The sequence below is a fragment of the Nelumbo nucifera genome, chromosome 3 (assembly GCF_055504915.1).
Source record: "Nelumbo nucifera cultivar China Antique chromosome 3, China Antique-T2T, whole genome shotgun sequence".
In the NCBI taxonomy this organism is placed as follows: domain Eukaryota; kingdom Viridiplantae; phylum Streptophyta; class Magnoliopsida; order Proteales; family Nelumbonaceae; genus Nelumbo; species Nelumbo nucifera.
The window spans coordinates 53,142,236-53,170,011 of record NC_142651.1 but is presented as its reverse complement, the minus strand read 5'-3'; the positions used below and the strand labels follow the sequence as shown (position 1 = coordinate 53,170,011).

Sequence of the window (27,776 nt, the reverse complement as noted above, 5' to 3'; positions counted from 1 at the left end):
CTTCTTTGGTTTTCATTGAAAATTTAAAGAATGATCAAGGACAAAAAAGTCTTTCAGTTGATTCCATCAAATGTAGCGACAAGTATATTTTAAATCAGTTTTCAAGAAATCAAGTATGTTAAAATCCATTTATGAAAACTCAAGGTATGTTTAAGTCTTGAAACACATGCAGTGGCTCACTGACAACACTAAGGCTGTATTTCGCTTGAAAGAAAAGAAAGCGCAAGGCGCCTGCCTATACCAGCAGCATTCTCCACAAATAAAGGGATGCCGAGCGACCAACTGAACTACTGGTTCATCACTCAATATAGTCCCAATGTCGATCCACCCACCAAACCTACTCTCTGCACCACAGCACTCTATGTAGTCTGTACCACAGAGATTGCCCTTTACTTTTTTTTTTTTTTTTTTTGCAAAGGCAGATATCGCCCTTTATTAAATTTCATGGAATTAATCAACTACTATTAACTTCATCGCCTCAATAAATTCAGATTCAGTAAAAATTACCAATGTCAACTACTCAAGGTTCAGTAAAGTTTGCAATATCAGCTAATCCTGATACAGTTTAACAGAAACCCCAGAGGCTGAACTTCACCAATTCCCTATCTGCTGCTCCTCAAAGCAACTGTACTGAGGACAAGAAAAATATCTTACATATTAAAAAAAAAAAAGAAAGTTCCCTACTAGAAAGAAATCAAAATCTACTAGATGCCTAATTTCAAGATGCAGCCACTACTCAATCTTCTTCTCTTTCGGGGGGAAGACCACAAGGCAATAGCATTTTCTGCACAAAGATAAAACCAAAAGCATTATATGTTTCTTGAATCTGGTTCACATTAAGCTAGGATAACATCCATATATAGACAAACATCCACATATCAAACAGACCAAGAATTTGTTGGCTCAGTTTGGAAGGAGTACAAATACAAACATGTAGAGTGCAAAACCTTACATTTTGTATGTATTTGTACTGTACATATTTGTACTTGTACTCTTTTCAAACTAAACCTGATGTATCAGCCATAGTATTAGCAGTCCTTTTAACCCATTTCACTCTCGTTTTCACATCTTTTTTATTTTTGAAGGATAAAAGGAAATTTCATTAAACTGGAAAACACAGTACATCTCAAAATGCTGGTTGTCTAGTTGACAAACCAACTTCAAAACAGAGATTACAAGAAATAATTTCTTGGAGAAGAACCACCTCTGGTTTGGTACTTCGAGACAATTCCTCACTAACGTCCTCTCCTTCCATTCCTTATACCCCTTACAGATCAACTAAGAATCCTTATCTTCCCTCCCCCATTCCGTCTTCCCCTGCCCCCCAATTCACTCAATCTCGTCCATCCCCTCCTCTTCTCCTCCTTCCTCGTCCCACCCCTTTCCTTTTTCTAAGTATTCTTCCCTCTTCTTTTTCTCTTCTCTTTTCTTCTTTTCAAACTTCTCAAATGTTATTTTTGTGAAACCTTCCCCTCCCCAAAAAACTAGGCCGAGAGACTTCCCAACCTCCACCTCCCTCTCCACCAGTTTATTAATATTTGCTTTCCCATTTTGAACTATTTCCTTGATTTCTTGATCCTTTTGTGTCTGTTCTGCTCTATCTCTCTCTCTGTCCCTATCCCCAGTCTCTGAACTTCTTCCCCTTGTTTCTCTTCTTCTGAACTCTGAGTAGTGCCTACAGGCCTTCTTTTTCTCTTGGAAATCCTATTTTGTGCTCCGCCCCCTCCCTCCTCCACTCGAAGTCTTCCTTTTTCTGTTATTTTCTCTCCTATCTCTTCTTCTAATCTTTTTTCTTCTTTGCCCTCCCTGTTGTTTGGAGTTTCAAGCGCTAGAATGCTCTACGAGCCAGACTGACTCACCTCCTCACGTCTGTGCAAAGCCACCAGGTTGCTTGGATCATATCGTACAAATATTCTTTCTTTTCTTCCTTCTGTTGCCTCTGCTATATTCTCTGTAGAGCTTAAAACTTGGCTGCCCAGAGCTCTCTTTCGTCCTTGAACATACAACCTCCCCCAAGACCCCAACTCTTCTTCACTGGCTTCTTGAGAGAATCCATCCTTATTGCTTTCTGTCTTTGAGTTAGAGTTGGAATCCCCTTCTTTCAGCTTGTTGGAATTATCTTTTTCGAATTTCTGGGCTTCTGCTTCTTTATTTCTCTCTCCATCCGCAATCTTCTCTTCTATGTCAATTCTTAGCAAATCTCCTTCCATTGTCAAGCATATCACCGTCCTTTTGTCTCTCTCTCCTCCCAGGATCTCGACCTTTCTTCCATTCTCGTATTTGGTCACCACCCAAATCCAATCTTCTTCCTTATCCCCTCTGCAGACTTGTTTCCTGGAACTCAGGTAAACTATCTTCTTCAAAGAAGAGAATGTTCTTCCGACTTTACCCCTCTTGTTCACCGCTAACCTGTTTAAGCGGTAGACTCTTTTCACATCTTGCTCCTTGTCCTCAACTGGTGACGGTTCCATTCCCCTTCTAATCGCCCCTGCCCCCTTTTTGAAACAATCTCCTCCTTATGGTCCAGACCCATCAACCTCAAGTGTCCCTTCTCCGAGAAAACTATACGTGGAGAGTGCATCTCCTCCAGGTCCTTTCTCGGTGAACTAAAAGCTTTCTCGAAAACAACCCCCTGTTTAAAGACTCCCCCCACATCTTCCTTTGCAAAACAAGACCCTTCAGTTCCCAGCTGTGAAACTACCTTTTATCCCACCCCCCCCCGGTTTTTCCCGTGTCTCCCCTCTCTCTTTCTCTTGTCCTTCCGACTCCCCGACCTTTTGCTTTCCATCGTCTTTCTCCTCCCGACTTGCGTTCTCAGATTTGCAGGGTAATCTATCTCCTGGATTCGGTCAGGCAAGACCATTGAATCCTCCTGAATCCAACGAAATGGGATGCAGCCTTCAATAACCAACCTCAAATCGTACCACTCTCCAGCAAAGTTTAACGCCAAACTCAGGGGTATAAGATGTATGTTCTCTACTTCGACCAAAATTCTTGCTGCTTTGGGCGTCCACTCTTCTAAAGCAGCCACAGGCATTTCCGACAGCACGAGAAGACAAGACTCTTGCTACCCACTTCTCTAATTGCCCCCACTAGTGGATTCCATCTAACCAACCTGAGCTTTAATGATTCTCTACTCAGAATTTTGTCCGCCTCCTTGCTACGAAAGATGAAGAGAAAGAAACCTGCATTTAACTTTCTCACTTGCACTTCTTCTTTTGAACTCCATTCCAAATTGACCCATTTCGCTTTCACATCTTTTGTCAACCAGGCCTGAACATAGAGCAATTATTTGGCCTTCTCCATCTTTAATACACCGCCTATCCCTGTCAACCCTAGATTCTATACAGAAACCATTAATATTAAGCTTAATGGGCCTATTTAGCAAGTCTTTTCAGAAGATCTTTTGGGCTTTTCAAAGACTGCTAGACCAAAACATGATCTTTTTTACCATTTGGCAACAAAAGACGAGAAGCCAAAAAGACCTACATCCCAGAAAGCTCATAGAAGCCTGAAATGGCTGAAAATCAGGAAGCTTCTCATCTTTCCATGCCTAAAATCTTTGTTTTGACAGCCTGGTAGACCACAGTAGACCAGGATACTTACCAAACGATCTTGATCTTTAAAGACGAGCTTAAAAGCTCAGTATGTCTTTTGGCCATCCAGGCTGTCGGAAGATCTTCCTAAAAAGACTTGCCAAATGACACTGAAGTTTCTTCTAGCTGAGACTAACAAGTAAAAGTGATAGCCTTGTTAGAGTCGGCTGTACAAGGGTAGTACAGTCCTTTTATGTTTAGTTATATATGTACTGCTCAGCTGATGTGGCTCACTTAAGTGAGGGCACAATGGTAATCCTTGTATATCTTAGAAGAGTATAAATAAAAGAAGGGCCGACTAGAGGGTTTTGATTTTTCTCTCTAGTTCGGCTGACTTTTCTCCTTTTTCTTCAAACCTCCTCCTCTCTCTTTTCCTTCTCTTTCTTCTGATCTGAACCTATACAAACATCTAATCTGAGTGTTATCATGGTATTAGAGCCACAATAATCAGTTCATATCAGTTGTCTCCTTTTCTCTCTGTTCTGTGCATTTCTCTCTAGGGTTTTGCAGAATTCTCGTTGATATTTAGAGAGTTTTCCAGAAAGAAAGAAAAGGACTGGTCGTTTTCTCCTTTTGGGGGTTTCCATGCCTCCAATGAGTGCAGTCATTGTGGTTTTGTGTGGTTGGTAGAAAACCCTCTACTCACAATTCGAAGAGGGCTGGTTTTGTGATAGTGACAGTGCAGACTTGGTACCCTCTACTCGACAGGCACATGATCTTCGAACTAAGTTGTGGTATGTAGCAAATTTCTTTTATATGTTGCAAAACTGAAAATATTATTCGTGAGGTGTGTTGTGAGGGTTTCTAGTGCTGACAGTAAACGGCAACAGTAGTGCTGTTGCTAAAAGTGGTGAACAGTTGTGAATATTGTTGTTGAAACAGTGGTGAAGAGTTGTGAGTGTTGCTGTTGAAACCTGGTACTAGGAACCCTAGTGGTGTTCAGTCATTCGTGTGGAGTGTAGTGATTTATTAGGGCAGTAGGGTAACAATTTAGTGGTACAACTTCCCACTGTTTTTTTGTGCAGTTATGGGAGACAACAGTGAATGCAAATCAAGTGTGATGGTGCCTTCTGATAATCTGAATGTGCAAATGACCTCTATAAAACTGAATGGTGAGAATTATGTCCCTTGAGCTAAGTCTGTTGAAGTTTTCCTGAAAGCCAAAAAGAAAGTGAAACATGTGAGGGAAGATAAACCCTCAATTGATTCTCTGGGATATGATGAATGGGAGCAGGAGGATGCTCAAATTATGACTTGGCTATGGAACAGCATGGAGTCCAAAATTAGTATGAACTTCATGTTTTTAGATACAACCAAGGAAGTCTGGGATCATGCAAGAAAACTATATTCTGGACAAGATAACACTACTAGGGTTTACCAACTGTACCAAGAGTACTTCAATCTGCAACAAGGGAATCAGAGTCTTGAGGACTATTATGCCAGTATGAGAAATTTACAAAATGAGTTGAATGTTTATCATCCTCTTGCACCTGATGTCAAAATTCAGCAATAGAGAGAGCAGTTGGATGTGACCAGATTTTTAGTAGGGCTGAAATCTGAGTATGAACCCGTAAGGGCACAAATATTAGGTGGATATGCTCTCCCCTCTCTTGAGGAAGTGTTTGCTTGTCTTCGAAGGATTTCAACTGGATCCACAAAGACTTCCACTATGTCAAATAGGTTTGCATTTGCAATTACGAGAGGGGGAGGTCGTGGTGGTAGAGGAGGTCAGCATGGTCGTGGTAGTGGTGGTGGACCCATGTATGGTCGTGGTGGTGGTGGAATGTATAATCGTGGTGGTGGTCGTGTTGGAGGACAAGACTCAGGGGGAGCCCGTGATAGGGGACATGGTAATACTCAGAGAAGGTGTACTCATTGTGGTATGGAGGGACATACTATCAACTTTTGCTACGATCTCCATGGCCCACCTTCAACCGGGGCGAATCATGCAATTGTAAATGGTGGCAACTCAAGATAAGAATCTCAAGTCACTGATCAGATCCCCACTACATCTACAAATGCTTCCAGAAAGGAGATGGCGAGTGTTTCACGGGATGAGTATGAGCGGTTCATTCAGGGTACATCCCAACAGAACACAGCTACCCTTGCACACACAAGGTACGACTTGTCTAGCATCCACATCTTCCCATTGGATTATAGATTCTGGAGCTTCCGATCATATGACTGGAACTCCAGGTGTATTTTCATCCATTTCTCCGTCCTCCACTCCCCAATCTGTTACTCTTGCCAATGGCTCTACATCAGCCATATGTGGTGTTGGTAATGTTGAAACCGACTCATTATCCCTCTCCTCAGTTTTATATGTTCCCAAGTTTCCCTTTAATCTGATGTCTGTTAGTAAATTGACTCGGTCTCTTAATTGCTCAATAACTTTTTACCCTTCCTCTTGTGTGTTTCAGGATCTCAAGACGGGGATGAATATTGGTGGAGGGCATGAAACTAGCGGACTGTATTATCTTGATGGAGGTGGTTCGGCAATAGCTCTTCAGTCATCTCTCTCCCCTCATCAGTGGCATTGCAGACTTGGTCATACGTCTCTTAGAGCTCTTCAGTTACTTGTTCCGTCATTGCGTCGTCTTTCTAATTTAAATTGTGAGTCGTGTTAGTTTGGGAAACACCATTGTGTCTCCTTTAGTCCTAGAGTTGATAGTCGTACATTGAGTCCTTTTTCTTTAGTTCATTCGGACATCTGGGGTCCAAACAGAGTAGTGTCTTATAATGGTTACAAGTACTTTGTAATTTTTGTTGATGATTATTCAAGGATGACATGGCTTTACCTTATGAAAGAAAATAGTGAATTGTTCTCTATCTTCCAGAAATTTTATGCTGAAATTCGCAATCAATTTGGTGTACATATTAAAATTCTTCGTTCTGATAATGGCCGCGAGTATTTTTACACACATTTTCAAGAATATTTGGAACAACATGGCATTATCCATCAAACCTCATGTACCTACACTCCTCAACAAAATGGGGTGGTTGAAAGAAAGAACCGTCACCTTTTGGAAACTACCCGGTCCCTCTTACATCAGATGAATGTCCCCAAACCCTTTTGGAGTAATGTTATACTTATATCTTGCTTTCTTATTAACCACATGTCCTTGCCTATCCTTGAAGGTCAGTCTCCTTTCTCTGTTATGTTTCCCACGTTATCTCCTTTAACCCTTACTCCCAGAGTTTTTGGATGCGTGTCTTTCGTTCATAATCTTGGGCCTGGAATGGACAAGTTAGATGCTAGATTCACTAAGTGTGTCTTTCTTGGCTATTCCAGGACTCAAAAAGGGTATAAGTGTTATAACCCTCGTTCTCGGCGTTCTTTTGTGTGTTCTGATGTTACATTTTTTAGTCTGTTCCTTTCCTCTCCAAGTCGGATACTTCCTTCTCCTCTGTTGCCATCACCCCCTCTTCCAGTTCTTGTTGAGGATCCCATTCCTCTTGTTCCGATCGTGACCCAGTCTTCGCCTCCAGTGCAGCTACCTGAGAGAGGACCACCTATCCGACAAGTGTATACACATCGTCAGGCATCGGCTCCTCCTGGTAAGCATGTGGTTGGTTGTAAGTGGGTGTACACGGTTAAATACTTACCTGATGGAAGTGTTGAATAGTTGAAAGCTCGATTAGTTGCCAAAGGTTATTCACAGCAGTACAGTATTTATTACACTGACACCTTCTCTCCGGTTGCCAAAATTGGGTCAGTTCGTGTTCTGATTTCTCTTGCTGCTATGTTTGATTGGCCCTTGTTTCAGCTTGACATCAAGAATGCTTTTTTACATGGTGATCTTCTTGAGGAAGTGTACATGGAGCAACCACCAGGGTTTGTTGCTCAGGGAGAGGGTGAGAAGGTCTATAGACTTAAGAAGGCTATTTATGGACTTAAACAATCTCGCCGTGCATGGTTTGGGAGATTTAGTGAAGTGGTGAAGAAGCTTGGAATGAAACAATGTCAGGTTGACCATTCCATATTCAGCTATGAATCAAATGCTGGGAAGATTCTCTTGGTAGTATATGTAGATGACATTGTTATCACAAGCAGTGACAGACCAGGAATTGACAGGTTGAAGACTTACTTGCATGATCACTTCCAGAGAAAGGATCTTGGCAAATTAAGATACTTCCTAGAGATAGAGGTTGCAAGGTCCAAGAATGGTATTAATTTGTGCCAGAGGAAATATGTTATTGATTTGCTAGAAGAAACAGGGTTGTTGGGTGTCAAACCAGCTGAAACACCTATGGAACTGAATGCTAGATTGGGTAGTGATACAGGCGAGGAACTTGAGGATCCGAAAAGGTACAGAAGGCTGGTGGGTAAGTTTAATTACCTAACCATCACTCAACCTGATATCTCATTTGCGGTCAGTGTAGTGAGTCAATTTATGTAGAATCCTAGAATCCCACACTAGGAGGCAGTCTTAAGGATTGTGAGATATTTGAAGGGTGCTCCAGGTTGTGGTTTGTTGTATAAGAGTGGAGGAAGTCTTGAAATAGAGGGATACACGGATGCTGATTGGGTCGGGTCCATATCTGACAGAAGGTCCACTACAGGGTATTGCACTTTTCTTGGTGGGAACTTAGTGACATGGAAAAGTAAGAAGCAGACAGTGGTAGCAAGAAGCAGTGCAGAAGCTGAATATAGAGTTATGGCTCACACAACATGTGAACTGGTGTGGTTGAAGCATCTACTAGAGGAGATGGGATACTTGATTGACACTCCTATGAAGCTATACTATGATAACCAAGTTGCAGTTCATATCTCCTCTAATCTAGTGTTTCACAAAAGGACGAAGCACATAGAAGTGGATTGCCACTTTGTACGTGAGAAGGTGCTTAGTGGAGTGATAAGTACAACATATGTGAACACAGGAAATCAATGGGCAGATCTGTTTACCAAAGGGTTGAATCGAGGAAGAGTGGATTACATATGTAACAAGCTGAGACTATATGACATATACTCACCAGCTTGAGGGGGAGTGTTAGGGTCAGTTGTATAAGGGTAGTACAGTCCTTTTATGTTTAGTTATATATGTACTGTTGAGCTGATGTGGCTCTCACTTAAGTGAGAGTAATCCTTGTATATCTTAGAAGAGTATAAATAAAAGAAGGGCCGACTAGAGGGTTTTGATTTTTCTCTCGGGTTCTGCTGTGACTTTTCTCCTTTTTCTTCTCTTTCTTCTCCTTTTCTCTCTCTTTTCCTTCTCTTTCTTCTGATCTGAACCTATACGAACATCTAATGTGAGTGTTATCAAGCCTTATTTGTGGAAGTACTTGCTTTCCAGAATAATGTCCAAGTTGGTTTATAAAACATTGAAATGAAGTGAAGCAACTGTTGAAATAACTTAGTTTATTTTAAGTTTAGTGCCGCAAGGGCACCTTTGTAACTTTAGCTTTTCTTTTTTCTGTATGGTCACCCTAGTATATATACTATATAAATTGGTGCCGCCAGTTGACTTTTTGCCTCTTTCAATTCTGTCTCTCTTCTCTTTTCTCTCTTCTCCCTTCTCCTTCTCTTCTCTCTGTTCTGGAATCACACCATCTCAGCACCAAGAAAACATGGTATCAAAGCGGCAGATCCAATCTTAGGACCAAGGTGACACTTCTTTCCTTTTTTGTCTATTGGTGATGGAACCAAAGAACAAGATCTCTGGTGGACATGTGAGGAAGCTCACTGCAAGACTGTTCCTCTTTCTTGGTCGTGAGCCCAGAAACTATCAAAAAAAAAATCGAATGCTGTGAGTTTTTTTTTAGTTTTTCCATCCTCAGTTTGTGGATTGAACTGATCCTTTTTTTTGTACCTAGATGTGTGGATTATGTGGGTCTAATGACCTGCGGCTGGTGTGAGAGTGTTTTCTCTCATTTTACGTGGATCGAGTGATCTTTGTTATGCCCCAAAAGGTGTTATATACTTCAAGACTACAGATCTGTAACTGCTGTGACAGCAGTTTATTTCCTTCTTCTATTCATATTGAACCTAAGTTACCGTGTGAAAGCTGTTTTGTTGCTGGAGGGAATGGTCAGATCTGTTCTTTGATATTCCTTACACATCTGAAATGGTGTGTGATCAGTCTGAAAGGGTTCAGTAGGGCCGAAATCTGAGAATAGTAATGGTGTGGGACCAGCTGTGATTTCCTTGTGTGAGAACAAGTTCTCTTTGTGTCCAGAAGTGTAGCTGAACTGAAAACTTGATCAGATTGCTGCAACCTGTTTTTTTACTGTAATGTGGATCTAAACTGAACTGAAAACTTGTTCTCTAGCTGGTTTGTGACTAATCAGATTTAGCTTCTATGTCTTTAGAAGATTCTGGTATGTTTGGTGTTACCTCTAGTCAGAGTAGGATGAGTGGAGGTTTTGACATGAGTTTTCCCATGGCAGTGATTCCCTTTGATGGCCTTAATTACTTAGAATGGTCAAGGGGAATCAATCTTTACATAACTGCAAGGGGAAAAACAGGGTATATCAATGGCAGAATTAAAGAACCCCAGTTTAGTGGCATGGAACATGATAGGTGGGACCAGGAAAACAGAATGGTGATGTCATGGCTGTTGTTGTCTATGCTGCCACAAGTGAGATAAGACCTTCATGTGGGCAGAAACAGCTCAGGAGATATGGGAGCAGACACAGTCTACATACTCCGAACAACATTATGCTAAAATATATCATTTGCAGGCTGCCTCCTCAACTTGTAAACAGGGGGAGAGGAGTCTCTCCGTCTACTATTCAGACCTGACTTTTGTTTGGAAGGAACTCAATCACTATCAGAATATAGACTGGAAGTGTGATGCAGATGCCAAAGCATACAAGTCTTTGGTTTCACAGCAACGAGTCTTTGCCTTTCCCTTAGGGCTGAATCCCATATATGAATCTATCAGGGTTCAGATATCGGGGGGTAAAGACCTCACATCCGTACAAGAAGTATATGCTTTAGTGTAGTCAGAAGAGAGCAGACAAAATGTGATGAATAATCCTGAGGGAGAGAATGTGGCTTTAGCAGCTAAAGGGAGTGTTGCTACAGGTGGTGGAAATTCCTTCTCAAGAAGGGTGACTTCCAGAAGAAAGGTGATGACAGATAAATTATGGTGTGCACACTATCAAAAGTCGAGGCATACTCGAGAGACATGTTGGGAGCTTCACGGGAAGCCAAAGTGGGCTCAGGAAATGAGTAAAAAGCTGGATCAGAATAAGAAGCCAAGACAGCAAGGTCAGATAAAGTTGAATGCAACACATTTAGCTTCTCAAGAGCCCCAATCATCTACCACCACTATGAGTCCTTCTGGGACTGATCCGAGGGAAGATATCATTAATTCTTTCCGTGACCATTTAAGGTTGTATGGGAGGGCAATTCGCCAGATGGATTCTACTTCTCCACCCTCGACTTCCTTTGCATCTACATCAAGTAACGGCAATTCTGCCACAGCTTTCCATGTGTCCTCTCATCCCTCAGACTCCCCTTGGATAATAGATTCTGGAGCCTCGAACCATATGACGAGTAAGTTCAATTGTTTTTAATCTTATCATCTATTATCTGGTCGGGACAAGGTGAGACTTGCTGATGGTTCTTTCTCCACCATAGCTGGTCAATGAACCATCTCCCTTCCTCTTGGACTCACCCTCTTTGATGTTCTACATGTTCCTAAACTGCCCATAAATTTGTTCTCTGTTAGTAGTATAACAAATTCGTTGAACTGCCCAGTAACCTTTTTTTCCTTCCTTTTGTATGATACAGGATTTGGCCTCGGGAAAGATGATTGGTAAAGGTCATATGGTAGGTGGTCTTTACATGCTTGAGAATAAAGCTTGTCTTGCAGCTATCGAGTCTAAGAGTTTGTCTAATAAGAGTCAAGTCCTTTTATGGCACAGTTGTTTGGGTCATTTATCTTTTGAGTCATTGAAAGTTTTGTTATCGTATTTATTTAAATCAGTGTCAGTGTCGGATTTCACATGTCAAACTTGTCAGTTGAGCAAACATTATAGAAATCACTTTACTTCAAGAAATAATAAATCTGATTTTCCTTTCCACATTGTGTATTCTAATGTTTGGGGCACTATTACTTTAACAACCTATTCTGACTATAGATATTTCTTTACACTTATTGATGACTACTCTCGATATACATGGGTGTGCCCTATGCGGTCCAGAGACGAAGTACCAAAAATCATTAAAGATTTCCAACGCTTGATATTCACTCAATTTCAAACGGAAATCCAAATTTTCCAATCAGACAATACCAAAGAATATTTCCATAGTGATCTCACGGAGTTCTTTGCTTCATGCGGATCTATACACCGTAGCTCTTGCGCTAGAACCCCCAACAAAATGGTGGTGTTGAAAGAAAGAACCCCCAACACATGAATGTTCCTAAACGTTTCTGGTTGGATGTTGTGTTATGTGATGCCTATCTCATCGACCGTATGCCATCTCGCTTGTTAGGGTACAAGGCCCCCCATCAGCTTCTTTTTCCCAAGGCTCCACTCTTCTTTATTCCTATCTGTGTGTTTCGTTGTCATTTCATTCAGGACCTTTCTCTTACTTGTGGAAAACTTGATCCTCGTACCATTCCTTGTGTCTTCTTGGGTTATCCTTCTTCCCAAAAGGGCTATCGATGTTTTGACCCCATTTCCAAGAAGTACTATGTCTCTATGGATGTGTCTTTCTTTGAAGGTGATCCTTTTTCCCCAATTTCTCCTCAAGGGGAGAGTAAGGTGGAGGAAAAATCAGTTCAGGTTTAGGTTCAAGTCTTCCTCCTTTGCCTGACCCTCCTCCATTCCGTGTTTTTCGTCGTCACAAGGGCCAGCTAAATTCGAGAGCTGTGAAGCAACTTGCCATAGAAATTCCATTTGGTGATGACCTTGACATTCCTATTGCAAAAAGGAAGGGAGTTAGGTCTTGTACCACCAAGTATCCTATTACCCATTTTGTTACCTATGAGAACATCTTACCCTCCTTTCGTGCTTTCATTTCTTCCATTGACAGTGTCCTTATCCCAAAAAATGTGGCAGAAGCTCTCTTAGTACCTGAATGGACAAATGTAGTGAAATAAGAGATAAATGCCCTACATAAAATTGTACGTGGGAATTAGTGGATCTTCCTGAGGGTAAGGAACCGGTAGGGTGCAAGTGGGTGTTCACAGTGAAACACAAGGCTGATGGCACAATAGAAAGGTACAAGGCTAGGTTGGTGACAAAAGGGTTTATCCAGGTATATGGTGTAAATTATGCAGAGACATTTGCCCCAATAGCCAAGATGAACTCCATTAGAGTCATTTTCTCCCTTGTGGCAAATCTTGATTGGGATCTTCACCAGCTAGACATTAAAAACGCCTTTTTGAATGGAGGCCTTGAGGAAGAGGTATACATGGTTCAACCTCCTGGCTTTAGTGCCCTAGGCAAAGAGCAGAAAGTGTGCAGACTAAAGAAGTCTTTGTATGGTCCAAAGCAATCACCGAGAGCCTGGTTCAACAAGTTTCATCTGGCTATACAACAGATTGGCTGCAAACAATGTCAGACTGACCATACTCTATTTGTGAAAAGAGAGGAAGGAAAAATTGCAGCCTTGATAGTGTATGTTGATGACATAGTGATCACAGGTGACTGGAAGGCTGAAATTCAGAGACTAAAAGATTTTTTAGCCACTCAATTTGAGGTGAAGGATCTAGATCCCCTTTCATATTTCCTTGGAATTGAAGTGGCCCACTCTCAAAAAGGGATCTTCATTTCTTAGAAGAAATACATCCTAGATCTGTTACAGGATACAAGAAAACTAGGGGTTAATCCAGCCAATTCTCCCATTTATCCAAATCACAGACTGGGTGTCTGTTGTGGTGAAGTTGTCAAAGATGTAAAACAATTCCAGAGGCTTGTGGGAAGGCTCCTATATTTGTCCATGACCAGGCCAGACATTGCTTATGCAGTAGGTGTTCTTAGTCAGTTTATGCATGCTCCTAAGATCACACACTTAGAGGCAACAGAAAGAATACTCAGATACCTAAAGAGGTTTCCTAGAGCTGGTTTGTTACACCAAAAGAATGGTCATTTGAAGATTGAAGTATATACAGATGTTGATTGGCCTGGACCAGTTGATGACAAAAAGTCTACTAGTGGGTATTGTTCCTTTGTGGGAGGAAACCTAGTCACAAGGAGAAGCAAAAAACAAAATGTGGTGGCTAGGTCTAGTTCTGAAACTGAATATAGAGCAATGTCCCATGGGGTGGCTGAAGGCATGTGGATAAAGAATTTGTTGAACGAACTAGGTTTTCCTGTTGATGGCCCTATGTCCTTGTATTGTGATAACAAGGTTGCCATTAATATTACAGCCAACCCAGTTCTTCATGATAGAACTAAGCATATAGAGGTTGACAAACACTTCATTAGAGAGAAAATTGTTAATGGGGAAGTGTGCACCCCATATGTGAGTTCCAAAGCGCAATTGGCAGATATATTTACAAAAGGCTTACATCACTCGCGGCACGATGATTTATGTGACAAGTTGGGCATGATTGATATCTACGTCCCAACTTGAGGGGGAGTGTTGAAATAACTTAGTTTATTTTAAGTTTAGTGTCGTAAGGGCACCTTTGTAATTTTATCTTTTCCTTTTTTTTTTATGGTCGCCCTAGTATATATACTAAATAAACTGGCGCCGCCAATCGACTTTTTGCCTCTTTCAATTCTGTCTCTCTTCTCCCTTCTCCTTCTTCTCCTCTCTCTATTCTGGAATCACACCATCTCAGCACCAAGAAAATAGCAACCATGAAGGGAAAGTGTCATGTCAAGGTTTTAAATTCTGATTTCTTTTCTACAAGGTTTCAAAATTGGAGTTTCAGGTATTTCCATACTAAGGTAATGACAAAAATATTTGGTATTTGTGATCTCAGTTCCTAATTTTTTGGATTTTCCACTATTTCATCACCATCTTCTAAGTTTGACATATATTTTTCTCTGTTTCCATCAAATTTTGTGGGATAATATTCTCCACAGATCTCCAGAATCCTCAATTCCCAAAATTTTTCTTTTTAAGCTTTAAGTCTTGGTCATTTCTCATTTTCCATCATCTAAAAAGAACATTACCCAATGTTAGTCCTAGCTATCTGGGGTCACAACAGAATGGGTAATGCACTCGAGGATAATTGTTTCTTGGGCCAATAACAGAATGGGCTTGTGGAAACACAGAGATATGTTGATAACCACTCTGTCATTGGGAGAGGAGATCAGCTAATGGGCTGGCAGACCTAGCAAAGCAAGGGGTGCATAGGGATCAATTATTTTTGGCTCAATTGCAATTCTGCTTTGCTTTTGAGGCAGCATCTCGCACCTCTTTGTGGGAAACTTTGAGCTGTATCCTTTGATAGTTTGAGACTAACCTTAATAAATTAGTTATTTTTACTTATCAAAAAAATTGGAGTCCAATTTAGGTGGATTCCTAGATCAGCAAACTACCTTGCTTATGGGGTAACTAGAAAGCAAATGTTTTGGGGAACTAACCATCAACCCCACCCACAGATACTGACATGAATCTGAATGCAAATACAGCAGGTTCAGGAATGCACATGCACATGTACACACACACATCCAAAACAAGAAGAACCAGCAGTACAGGGCATGAACCTATTTTAGCAATTTTTTCCTGGGACCTTTAGGAGTGGGAGACTCCATAAGAGCTGAATTGCTAGCTGTTCTACAAAAATTAGGGCTGGGAAAATCACTGAGACTAAGAAACCTAGTGGTGGAAGTAGATTCAAAGGTTGTAGTCATCTGGTTAAGGAATAACAACCAGGATTCATGGTAATACTGACATGTCCTGAGGGTAATCAAGTGTTTCTCTGGAGAATTGCCTACTACTGTTCCATGGGTGCTAAGATCAACAAACAGCTTGTCTAATGCAATGGCTAAGGAGTCGATAGAACAGAGTTCTTTTGGGGAAATTTAGTACAGTAATGTAAATGAATTTTGGGCTTGTGTAGCCATGGCTAGCCCAACTGGAAATTCAAGCAATCTGTTTTAAATATAACTATTTTTTGTTCAAAATAATAAAATTCCCAACTGTCATCAATAAATTAACAGCAGAAATAGTAGAATACCATGGACATGTGAGGAATGTATGTATCATAAAATGCATATAGAACAACTCTTAGGGGCTGTTCGATAATTGGATGAAGTTGCTGAACGGAAAGAATTATTGCTTTGCCTTTTAGTGGATAAGATAATTAAGTAATAAAATATTCAAAGGTATATTAGTCTACCCAACTTCAGCTTCAGGCTTCAGCCATTAAGGAGCCCATAACCTCCTTCAAGACTTGTTCACTATGGCTGTGTTTGGTGAGAGCACAAATGCAGAACCAAAGCAAATTTGCTCTCCAGTTCAGTTTTGCAGGCGTTTCGTAAGATAAGAATACATATTTTTTTACTGAAAATGAAAGTGAATTTGTTTTTTCAACTGTTTTTTCATTCAAAATGAGAGCAAAGTTGCTTCCAAAACTTTCCACTGAAAATTGGTAAATGTAAAATAGGTTGGATCCAGCCTTGAGATTCGTGCTTTCACTCTCACATCCAAATAACAAACTGTAAATTTATGTGTGCAAAATCAAAACAGGTTTACATCTTTCTGAACAAATTTTCATTCACATCAGTGCATTCACTTTTTGCACTCTTACCAAACACAGCCAATAGCAATAAGCTTTCCAGTTCAGCCACTTCAGCTGTTATCAAATGACCTCTTAATAAATAAGCATGAGCATGAAGTAATAGCAGATTAGCAATGAAAATAAACAAGTTGTTTTATTCATGATAAGAACAGGTACCTGCATAAAATTGTAGCGTTCTCTTCCTATTGATTCATTTTCTGCAATTGCAAAATAAGCAAGTATAGGATAATGACCAATATATGATGCATAGCTGTCACGTTGGATGTTCACTGCCCACTCACTATAACCAAAAATATAACAGAGAAAAGAATCATAAAAAGAAACAGACTTAAAAAATTTCCCAAAAAAGAGAAGCAAAAGAAACAAGTTTTCAGCATTATGAACTTACAATCTATTCAAGTCAGCATGCCCAGTTCCAACATATTTAGCTTGGAGATGCTCTAGCTGGGAATTAATGTTAAACCTATCACTGGCCTGCATCAAAATAAATATAAGCAATCAATAAACAAAAAAGGGGGAAAAAGGAGAAAGTAGCAAGCTAAATCCTGCAGCAATGAAATTGTAAGCTCCAAAAGTATAATCAAAGAAATTCAGAATGTACTAAGTAAGAACAAACTAATCAGTACATTCAAATTTGACAAAAAGTAAATCCATATTAAAACTAGTGTAAGAGCATGTGATATACACATGTTGCAAGTAACCATCAGCCATATATGATATATGGTATTGAGATTTAACTTTTATGACCTGCACTGAAACCAAGGCAAGTATCCACTTTATATAGTACAGAAGATGAAAGCCACCATTGCCAAATTTACACTGGAGAATTATGTTACTTAAGATGACAAAAACACAAACAAAGGATTAAAACAATATCACATCCACAAGTAGATGACGGAGTGTGTCACAAAGTTTTACCAATAGTAAAACTTAAACTTGTCAAAAGAATAGGTAAAATTTACACTGGAACATAAAATCAAGTCAATCAACAAACAAACAAACAAATGACAAATATGCATCAGCATCAATGATAGTGTGCCACAAAGTTTAGGCTTTAATGTGCCAAATCATTATTAGCTCAATTACGCTGCATTTGGGTTATATTTTTCATTAACATAGGATAAAAGAAGCTAACCTATATACATAATTACATGGTGTAGTAGTAGCATATTAGAGGACTCAAAAGTTGATATCCTATAGGTGCTTGAACTTGAATCCTCTAATTTTTTTTTCTTTCATTAAGAAAGACATACAATAGATGAGAACAATATGAACTACTAAAGTTCAGGACCAAAGAAAGAATATCCTTGCAATTTTGCTGATTCCATTCCAAGGACAACTATTCCTCACAGAAAATGCAGTATAAGCACTCCGTGCATGAATTCTAGCATGCCATGAAAGGGGATAAATCGAGAAAATATATCCACCGTTGCTAAAACCTCTTATTTGGAAATTGACTAGAACAACCAAACAGCCTCACAAAGTAAATCAATACTTTCACCCTCATAATAAACCAAGCGATGAGAGATTGATCTTTTTTTTAATTCTCACACAGAGCACGAGTTGACTACATTTCTCCAAATTGAATGTTCTATCTTCCGATTATCCACTACACCATATGCTTTCCACCTAATGATGAGTTATCTTGCAGGAGAAAACCAATTGAACTGTCAGGGCCTTTGAGGAGAATGAATTCCAGGAAATGATTCATAGAATGAACATAGATAAAGCCCCAGATCCCATTAAATTCACTTAAGGATTCTTCCAAGATTCTTGAGATATGATCTTGGTTGACTAGGTTGGATACCCTAAAAATATCAAGACGAAGTTATTAACAAAACTATGAAGGCACCTTAACTGCACTTATCCCCAAAAAGGACAAAGCCACCTTAATTGCACCTGGTTTTTTATTGGAATAGTTGCACCTGAATTTGATTAGAAGTATATATAGATTCTTTCCAATAATCGCAATCAATAGGCTTAACATGTTTATCTTTACTGCTTAAGGTGCCTTTTATTAAGGGTAAATGGATTCTAGATCAAATTCTCATTGCTAACGAGTGTTAACATCTAGAGGGTACCCTACAAAAGATAAATTAATGATCAATATAAATATACTCTACCTTTTCTCCAAAAAAAAATGGTATTAATGTAATGATCAATATAAATTTACTTTACCTTTTCTCAAAAAAAATGGTATTAATGATCAATATAAATATACTTTACCTTTTCTCAAAAAAAAAAAAAAAAGATTGAGTATCATCTATTGGCATCAAATTAATTGGTCTTCGAAAGGATTCTTTCTACCCAATAGAGTTTTTTTTTTTGGATAATTGAAATAATTTTATTAATCAGCAATAGACAATAGTACAAAGTCCCCAAGGAAAGGCACGAGTTGCAACCTCTCTAGGCTAGTTAAGTACAGATTTCCAGATTCATAACAACTTACAAAGAAGCACAAAAAAGGTCTTCCCTAGAAACCCCCTGTTTGGCTAAAGCATCAGCCATAGAATTAGCAGACCTACTAACCCATTTTACCTCAACTCTCATATTGCTGGTTAACCACTTTACTTTTTTGACGAGATCTTTGTAGCCCCAAATGGTGGTATCCGGGTTTAGAAGCCACCTTGTCACCACCTGAGAATCCCCTTCAACTAGGAGATGCTTCCACCCCAAGCTGGTTAGCGATCTGAATTCCTTGTACTGCAGCAAGGATTTCTGCCCTTGTGGAGTCCCTCACTCCCACCGGTCCTGAGAATAAAGAAATTATGTTGCTGTCATTATTTCTCAGGATACCCCCTATACCTGAAGGCCCGGGGTTGCCTTGGCTGCTTCCATCAAAGTTCAGCTTGATGACACCTTCCAAAGGCGGAACCCATTCTGACAGAATTCTATTCTTCTTTTTTTGATAAATGAGAATTCTATTCTTCTTTTTTTGATAAATGAGAATTCTATTCTTCTTTTTTTGATAAATGAGAATTCTATTCTTCTTTGTTGAAGTGTTAGCTATTACTAGCCAATTCCTCTTCAAGTCGTCAAAGGAGAAATCATCAAAAATATCCACGGTTTTCAGCCAATGGATTGCTCTTGTTAGGATGCAGTCCTTCACTTCATCTAATCCTCTTTCATTCTCTAAGAAAATTCTTGCATTCCTTTCCCCCCAAAGAGTCCACAAAGTGACTGCCCTGACACATTTCCACTAGAAGAAAATTCTTCTAGTGTGCCAAACAAAAACAGATGGGTTGAATAACGAGCTTAAATCAGAAGGCATAGCACACCTACCTCCAAATAAACAAAAGCTCCAACTCCATATAGTTGTAGCAAAGGAACAGGAGATCAACAAATGGAAACAGTCCTCATTCTCGGCCTTACACAAGGAACACCAATTTGGGGAAAGACAAAGAGAGGGTCTCTTTTTCTGTAAGTTTTCCAAAGTATTGATTTTCCCATAGAAGACTTCCCAGCAGAATACAGCAATATTTGGGGAAATAGGTGACTTTCTTTCCATGTTCCTCTGTTAATTAGCATTAGTAGGGCATTTGATCACCCCCATAAGGCTAACAGAATTGGCTGACTCAGGGATTTCGGATTGAAAAGAGAGAAGGTCATTGTCTCACATGTATAAGTTGCTGATTATACCATAATTTTTTACAAGAACCAAGGCAATTAGGATATGGTCCCCTCTAAATATCTTACTATGCTATTGGGAGGCCATAACTCAAAGTCTATATAAGAGCCGATCATTGAAAGATTTGATAAAAGACTGAAGGCTGAGAAGACCAAGTAATTATTCAGGGCTGGCATGGTTAAGTTGTTACAAACTGACACTGTAATCTCAAGTTTAATGACTTATTTTCTTTCCTTATTTCCTATACTGGCCAAGGTAGCAGATACTTTGGAAAAATCTATGAGGGATCGCTTGTGAAAAGCATGGAAGGAGGAGCTTAAAATGGATATGGTCAACGGGAATAGGATTTGCTTACAAAAAGCATAACATGATTCAATAACTATTAACACTTCCCTCTTAGGAAATGGTTTGGAGGTTTACAGAGGAAAATGGAAGTTCATGGAGGAATATAGTATAAGATAAATAGTCTTAGATCCAACAAATGAGACCAGAGAATTTAGACAGACTTATAGCTGTTTGGTGTGGTATGACATTGAAAAGGCCTGTGCCCACTTTCCCAAAGGGATTAAACACAAAGTAGGTGATGACCAATGGGTCAGATTATGGATAAACACATGGTGCACAGACTGATCCCTTATGGAAGTGTTTTCAGTTCTTTGCTTTAAGCCCCCAACTATAACAACTAATAGAATGGATACGATTATCAGGGATTTGCTCCTGGATTTTGGGGATTCCAACGGCAACCTTTTTATGAACAGAAGAAGGAGATCAAATTCAAATAAGGGGACTAAGGGATTGCAGGAGTGATACAGAAGAATCTATTTCTCCTTGGGATATAGTTGTTAAAATTCCTGAAGGAGCATTTTTTTTCGAGAAAAGATAAATATTCTTTTGAAATTGGGAAAGCTGGGTTTTTTGTTTATAGAGTTCTACTGTATTCTCATGTTAGCCAGATAATAATATCCTGCAAGTTTGGCTTATAATAGCAACAAAATTCCAAACAATAATAACACAAATCCACTGATAGACATACATGATGTGAGCAAACAGCAAGTTTTGCTTATCTCCTGCAAAATTTCACCTTACAAACATGGTAGGACCTATAAACAGAGTAGCTAGTAAGACAAATTGCCTAACTAGAATTTGTCTTTTCTACCACTGTCACCAAGAGATTGACATTGAAAGGAGCCAAATCCAAACTAATTAGCACCCATCACAATATAGCCAAATCCAAAAGAGCTTCACATTGACACCCATTGGTCCTTTTGATTTCTTTAGTTTTGCTTAAGAGGGAATGGTATTCAACTATAACAAAGAATATTTAGGTACATTGCTAGGTACAAACCAATGTTTTAAAACACAGAGGTGTGATGCGAAGCGTTCTACTACCTAGAGGCATGAGGTGTAGTTTAGAATGCAAGAGGCGTAAGCCTCCCGAGCACAAGCCTCCTTAAGAGGAGTGGGGTTAGGAGGAGGAAGGGGAGGAGGATGAAGAGGAAGGGGGGATTTTATTTTTTCTTTATTTTTAATAAAAATCTTTTATATTAAGAAGAATAAAGATGCATAACATTAGTTGAAAGGGGGGGTCTTATCGAAGCGGAGGTGAAAGAGTGAAATTCAGACTTCTCTTCAGGGCTGCATACCTTATGGTACACAATAATCAAAACAGGTATAGCATACACTGCAACAATGAGATGGAAGACCTATCAATAGAGTCACCCTTTTGCCCTTAGAACCCATTAAGTTGTAGCCACCTCACTTTTCTGTTTTGTTTAATTATAACAAAAAAAAAGAGGAAAAAGATTATGTAATAGAAGGTAGAGTGTTGAGATAACACTCAAATCATAAAGCCTCAACATCTTACATAACCAAAAAAAAAAAAACATAATTGCTGGAGCACTGAAGAGACCTTTTTCTCCTTGGGATTGAACCCCAGGCTACCACCGATATCCTTCTTCATTTAACGAAGTTCTCTCTAGCAGTTGCTCCCATCACCATTACGACTGAAGGTAAGAAGGGATTTTTGTTGCCAATCTTCATTTTAGCATTATTTAGTTGACAAGGGATCTGGGTTAGATAAGAGAATGACATCAGAGTAGCCTTCTAGGCTCTAGCAAGTAGCAACAGAGATAATCTTTAAGGAAATAACACTTGGAGAGGCTTCCAACGATAGAGTGAGAGCCCATTATCACTGATAATCATCACCTGTAACAAAGATTAGCTAGACACAGATGGAAAGAAAGGAGCTGGTAGGTTTTAATATATTTCAGATCAAACAAACGAAAAAGCTATTAGAGAATGAAGAGAGTGGAAGCCAAGATTCTTGAAAGATAATTCAAGAAAAGATGGGTCCAAGTTCATTCAAATCCCTAACTAGCAGGATTATGCAATTGGAAGCATCCAAAATTGGGCTCTACAATAGTAAATGGGTAAGATATAGCAAAAAGTTATAAGTAGCTTGGTGAGATCTTTTATCATCTTAATATTTAGCCTTTTCCTGTTCTCTTTTCTTTTCTGATTGTATTCTTTGGTTAAATTTCTTAAAATATTGTTAGCTTCATTTATCGTCTTTATTTGATTTGCTGTATTTGATCCCTTGTAGCCTTGTAGTCAGTGATTTAAAAGGTGCGCCTAGGCGCATTTTGGGGTATGCGTCTCACCCAGGTCCTAGGCGCACCCCTTTCAAAAGGCGCACGCCTGGTGCACCTCAGCCCAGGCATGCGCCTTTTTAAATTTTTGCGCTTTTTTGCTGTTTTTTGAGTCTAACGGCTGAGCTGTGGGCTCTGCCCCCGAACCCCCAACCACGCCCCTCGAGGCAAACCCAAACAAGTCTATGTTAGGGTCTGAAATTCTTATTTCTCACATAAAAAATAATGATTTTATAACTATCATTATTTTTTATGTGAGAAATAAGAATTTCAGAGCCTACCATAGACTTGTTAGGGCTTGCCTCGAGGGGCGTGGTACAAAGGCGACTCATAGAATCAAGATTGCAATATGTTTTACATCACATTAGCTACTTGAAGCAATGCAATTAAGGAGAAAAAGATATTGTGAGTTTTACATGCTTGAAAATGCTTTATATGTTTGCTTTTATTTTTAAATTTTCATTTGAATAGGCTTTACATGTTATGTTTATGTATTTTAATTTTAGATAATAGGTTTTTTAAAACATTTATTTTAAAATTTAAGTTTATATTTTTTATTAACATTGTTTAATATTTTTTGCAATTTTTTTAATTTTTGGCATTTTTTAATTTTCTGACTTTTTTTAATTTTTTAGCTTTTTTTGTAATTTTGCGCCTTTCTTAAAAAGGCACGCGCCTCGCCTTGCGCCTCAGGCACAAATTGGCCCTTGCGCTTTTAAAACACTGACCCTACTTCAAGGTCTAAAGATGGTATCTCAGCAAATAGGAATAACAGACTTAGAAATAGAAGGAGACTCACTACTGGTCATTTCTTGGGCAAAAAACATCACATCAGTACCTTGGAAGCTCAAATTTATCTTCAAAGAAATTGACATACTTACATGGAGGATCAACTCTCAGTTTGGTTGGGTCAAACGGAGTGCAAATGGGATGGTGGATACCCTAGCAAAACAGGGGGCAAATAGATCTACATTGTATTGGGCAGTACTGTAGCTGATTGTATGTGGGTGCAGATTAGATTAATGCTTTTCTGCTACCTATTACTTTTGTAACTGATTGTAACCTTTTCTATTTTATTAATTAAAAAGTTTCTTGCTGATAAAAAAAAAGACAGGAAAAATAGATATCTTCAACAACAATATTAAGGGTACACCAAAAATTTGATGCAAACTACATTCTTCCATGTCATCAAATTCTGGACAAACCAAAACCAAATCTAGGATAAGATTTTGCAAAAGATGGCCATGTAGAAAATATATCATGAGGATTTAAAGGCTTGAAAACTAGTTTTCCAAAAGGAGAAAAGTGACAAAATGAAATCCACAACCTACAAGAAATAAATTAAAAAAAAAAAGATATTTTTTATATTGTAATTTGATTAGACAATATTCTTTACCATTCCACCAAAAGGAAAGAGAAAAAAAAAGATGTCTAACATCTTTTTCAGTCTTATTCAAGGTTCAAATTTTCATCATTTATCAATTGATGTATCATATCATATTGGTGGGTCACTGATACGCCAAAATTTGAAGCTTTAGTATTTTGACCTATTTCAGGGGGCAGAGAAGCCTTAGACTGACACCTCTGAACAGGTTTCAGGGAAAAAATAAAAGGGGGGGATCTATGGGGTTGAAACACCCAATATGCCCCATCCAGCATATCGGGGTGTATCAATATTTGGAACCTTGCTCTTCTTATACAGGAAGCAAAGGCTGGTAATCCTGGAACCCCTACTCTTCAAGTAATCAATTGTAAATATGCTGTCAAGAGCAAGCAACCAAGCAAATCTTGACCCTTGGAAAAATAGGACTGTTCCAAATGCCTTTAATATCATAATGCTCCAACTTGTTTCTAACTATTGCATTATAATATGACTTTACATAGAAACATCTATTACTGCTGCTGCAGTCTTTCCACCATCTTGAATCTGGAGCAGAGGGATAAACATTTTCAGCTCCTAACTTGCTAAATGTTGGATGTGTTGCTTCAATTCTTTATCCAATAAAGGTCTTCTGAATGTTGGATACCAATACCATGCAACTTAATCATTTCTGATCTCAAAACATTGTCTACTTGTAATGTCCACGAGCTGAGTTAATGAAGTGAGGGACAGGTATCACATAGTTTCTCAATGCCAGTCCTCTTTATGATGATTTCTTCTTTATTGTTTTGTAGCATCATAGCAGCTTTGGCAAATGCATTATTTTTTGGGGATTTGAACACACTGAAGTGGAGAGTGAAGCCAAGGTGGTCATAAAGGGAAGCAAGAACCCTAGGTATCTAGAGTAGACACCATTCCACCAGATCCCTATGTCTGTAAACTTGTAAGCCTCGTCAGGATGAAATCAAGAGAAGTGAGCAACATAATGGTTTTTGTTCCCTTGATAATATTATTTCTTGTTTCCTCTTTATAGGCATTGTTTTCCTTTCCATGATGTTACCTCTTACTTGATTGGTACCCTGTTACACTTTGTCTTTGAATCTGTAGTTTTCAGACTTTATTCTCCTTATTTTCTTCTAATAAGTTTTTGCATAAGTTTTCACTTCCTTACCAACCAAAGGAAGAAAAGGCATAGAAAAATAAAAGAAATGCTTACACTAAGTTCACCACCTTGGTTCCAAGCAGAGAAAGGGATAAGAGCACTGAAGACATAAAACCAATTACTTGATGGTTCCAAGCAAGCAACTTTGTTCAAGGGAGACAAATCTAGGATGATGTCCTAAATACTAAAGAGTAATAGAAACTCTGAGGTGGATTTGCAAGATCGATAAGGAGAAGTCTGACCATGCGAATTCAAAATTTTGGATTGCATATTGAATCATATGAGTTTTATCCTTTTAGGTTAAGTGGAGAAGATGCATGCAGGCTTGCATTTCTATACCAATTTACCTGTCCTTGTCAATAGGTGCTCATAGGACCATTTTATGAACCCAAGGATCTTTTTAAAAGGAGATCCTTTATCTCTATACTTCTTCAGATGTGTCACACAGGTGATTGGAAAGTTCACTTGTGGACCATGTTGATGGTCCAAAAGGCATCTAAGCAAGCCCCAGCAATGTGCAAATTCCTTTTCTGTTCCTTCAAGTAAAAGTGTGGTCAACCTTTGGCTATTTCCTTGTATTGGCATCTTCTTCATCTTTGGATGCTTTCACTCCATTTTAATAAACTAAAATTGATGTTACTGATAAAAAAACTTCAGGTTCGTCTTGGAAATCTTCAAATGAGAATCCAAGATACTTATCAAAATCTCCTAAGGCAGTTTCCAATTCTATTATGTCCATTAGTTTTAACAAAAAGTGAGGTTACCAATCGGTTAGTGCTAAACAAAGTAGAAAAAAAGAGCACTTTATGATGTTGGAAACTGCTGCTTCTTTGAAAGATATGGAGAATTATTCTCCTGGGAAAAGGTTGGTGTATGGATAGAAATTACCACTCGGTTGCTTGTAAAATATTATTTATTCCAAAGGTCAAGAATTTCAGCCCTTGGCATTATTCTTTGGCAGATGGCTCTAAAGATTTCAATAGGAAAGGATGAAAATTTATTTGGATGTTTCAAAGGATCCTAAGCAATAAAGAACTAACTTATCACACCATTGTATTGCAAGTTTCCTTGGAGCATGTGGAAAAACTTCACAGGCACTAAATCTAAAACCTATACGGGTCATGTAGGAAGTATTTGGACCTTCTAAAAAGATTCTCTTTGAAGCCACTTCAGATCTTAGTGCAGTAGATATTTTAAAATTAACCTCTATTGTCATACCTTTTAGGTCTCCCACAAGACCACAACACTTGGACCACAGAATGGATTGATAAGCCATGTGAAATGCTAATTAACAGAGATAAAGTCTGGCAGTTTCATCGAACCTCTTTTTTCATAATTGGGAGAACAGTCCAATTCAATATCTAATTTTTAGTACAAACAGGTAAAGGAATTAAGCCATTAACTCCATACACTTGTGCATAATTTCTGTAAACGGGAAAAGGAAAGCTCTATATGTTCTGCGGTTGCACGAAATGAGGAAAATAAAACCTTCATTACAGATCAGGGACTTACCTGCATGTTTACTTATAGTCGAAAACCACCAACAGATAATCCCAATAGTCTGCTTGAACCTGCCAAAACAAAAGTATGTAAGCTTCGTTCCCGGACGCTACCTTACAACAATTGATGCGTTTGTGTTGTTACAAACCAGCCTGACAACTATAGATTGCAGAAATTTTACGAAACAGACGAGCTTAGTGAAGGAAAGAGAAAACCGAAACTAGGGTTTTTTCTACACAGCTAACGAAACTGAAACAGCGATGAACAAAGGTAAGGTTTTCAGTAAGCAACGACCAAGGGGAACAACAGAAATTGTGAGAGGAGCGTACCTCGCGTCAGATTGAATCGATTAAATATGGCTTCCTCGCTCCGGAGTCGGTGAAACTCGGAACTAGCACACACCACCTTCACACCTTGCAGGCGCAGCGTAAACGGTCAGCGGGCTCAAGCCTCAGGGTTGATGTGGAGTGCCCACTTGCGAGGAGTTCAAATCAGCACCCCACACGACGTCCACGACGTCCCACAGCACATCGCCCCCCACGACGTCCCACTTGCGAGGAGTTCAAATCGCCCCCCACGACGTCCCACAGCACATCCCCACCGTGTACTGGGAACATCTCCCGATGAAGTTTCAGGTACCGGCTTTTTGAGGTTGGCCCCACCCGGACAGCTATAATAAGCTTACAAGCGGAAACCCGAGGGAAAATCTGAAAGATTTAATAATTATATTTATTATTAATTAATATTAAATTAATAATCAAAATCTATTGTTACTTAACTAAAAGTATTCAAATTATTATTAATATATAAAATTTTAATAATTGTATTTTTCATTTAATGTTAATTTACAGAAAATAATTATTGCTAATTTAATATGAATAAATATTTTTTTATTAATAATTTGTAGTAATTTTAATACTTTTTATTATTTTTAAATGAAATTTTGATTAAATTTTTAAAAAAATAAAAATAATTACAAAAGCTAAAATTTTTATTAATTTCACCAATAATTAACAATTATATAGGAATGACAATGGGGTGGATTCAAAGCAGGGCACTCCATCCCTATCCCTGCCCCGTAGTCAAAACATTCTACTCCATCCCCACCTCATCCACAGTGTTAAGCGGGTTCAAGGTAAGAAAACCACTCCTCAATGTTGGGCAAGTTCGGGGGCAAGGCAACCCCACTCTTCATCAAGGATGGGGAA

General features: G+C 38.9%; 1 protein-coding gene across 3 annotated transcripts; it reads right to left on the bottom strand.

Moving 5' to 3' along the window:
- Positions 1-457: 457 nt before the first annotated feature.
- LOC104600903 (uncharacterized protein At4g14342) lies at positions 458-27,036 on the bottom strand. 3 transcript variants are annotated; one of them, XM_010264061.3, is made up of 5 exons: positions 26,898-27,036; positions 26,581-26,639; positions 16,638-16,723; positions 16,406-16,529; positions 458-784 (listed from the first exon to the last, which is right to left on the bottom strand). In XM_010264061.3, exons 2-5 carry the CDS (start codon positions 26,584-26,586, stop codon positions 737-739), a joined length of 264 nt encoding a protein of 87 aa, XP_010262363.1. In that variant the 5' UTR covers positions 26,587-26,639; positions 26,898-27,036; the 3' UTR covers positions 458-736. The 3 variants fall into 3 exon arrangements, with proteins under 3 accessions (XP_010262363.1, XP_010262364.1, XP_010262365.1); XM_010264062.3 differs by lacking the exon at positions 26,898-27,036 and adding an exon at positions 26,717-26,891; XM_010264063.2 differs by lacking the exons at positions 26,581-26,639; positions 26,898-27,036 and having other exon boundaries at positions 16,638-16,729.
- Between the last annotated feature and the right edge of the window lie 740 nt (positions 27,037-27,776).

Bases quoted from the DNA above. Each gene is read 5' to 3' on its own strand.
- LOC104600903 (XM_010264061.3), bottom strand. The intron at 16,530-16,637 runs GTAAGTTCATAA...TTTTGGTTATAG, and splicing joins CATGCTGACTTGAATAGATT to TGAGTGGGCAGTGAACATCC. The intron at 785-16,405 runs GTACCTGTTCTT...ATCTTTGTGCAG, and splicing joins AACGCTACAATTTTATGCAG to AAAATGCTATTGCCTTGTGG.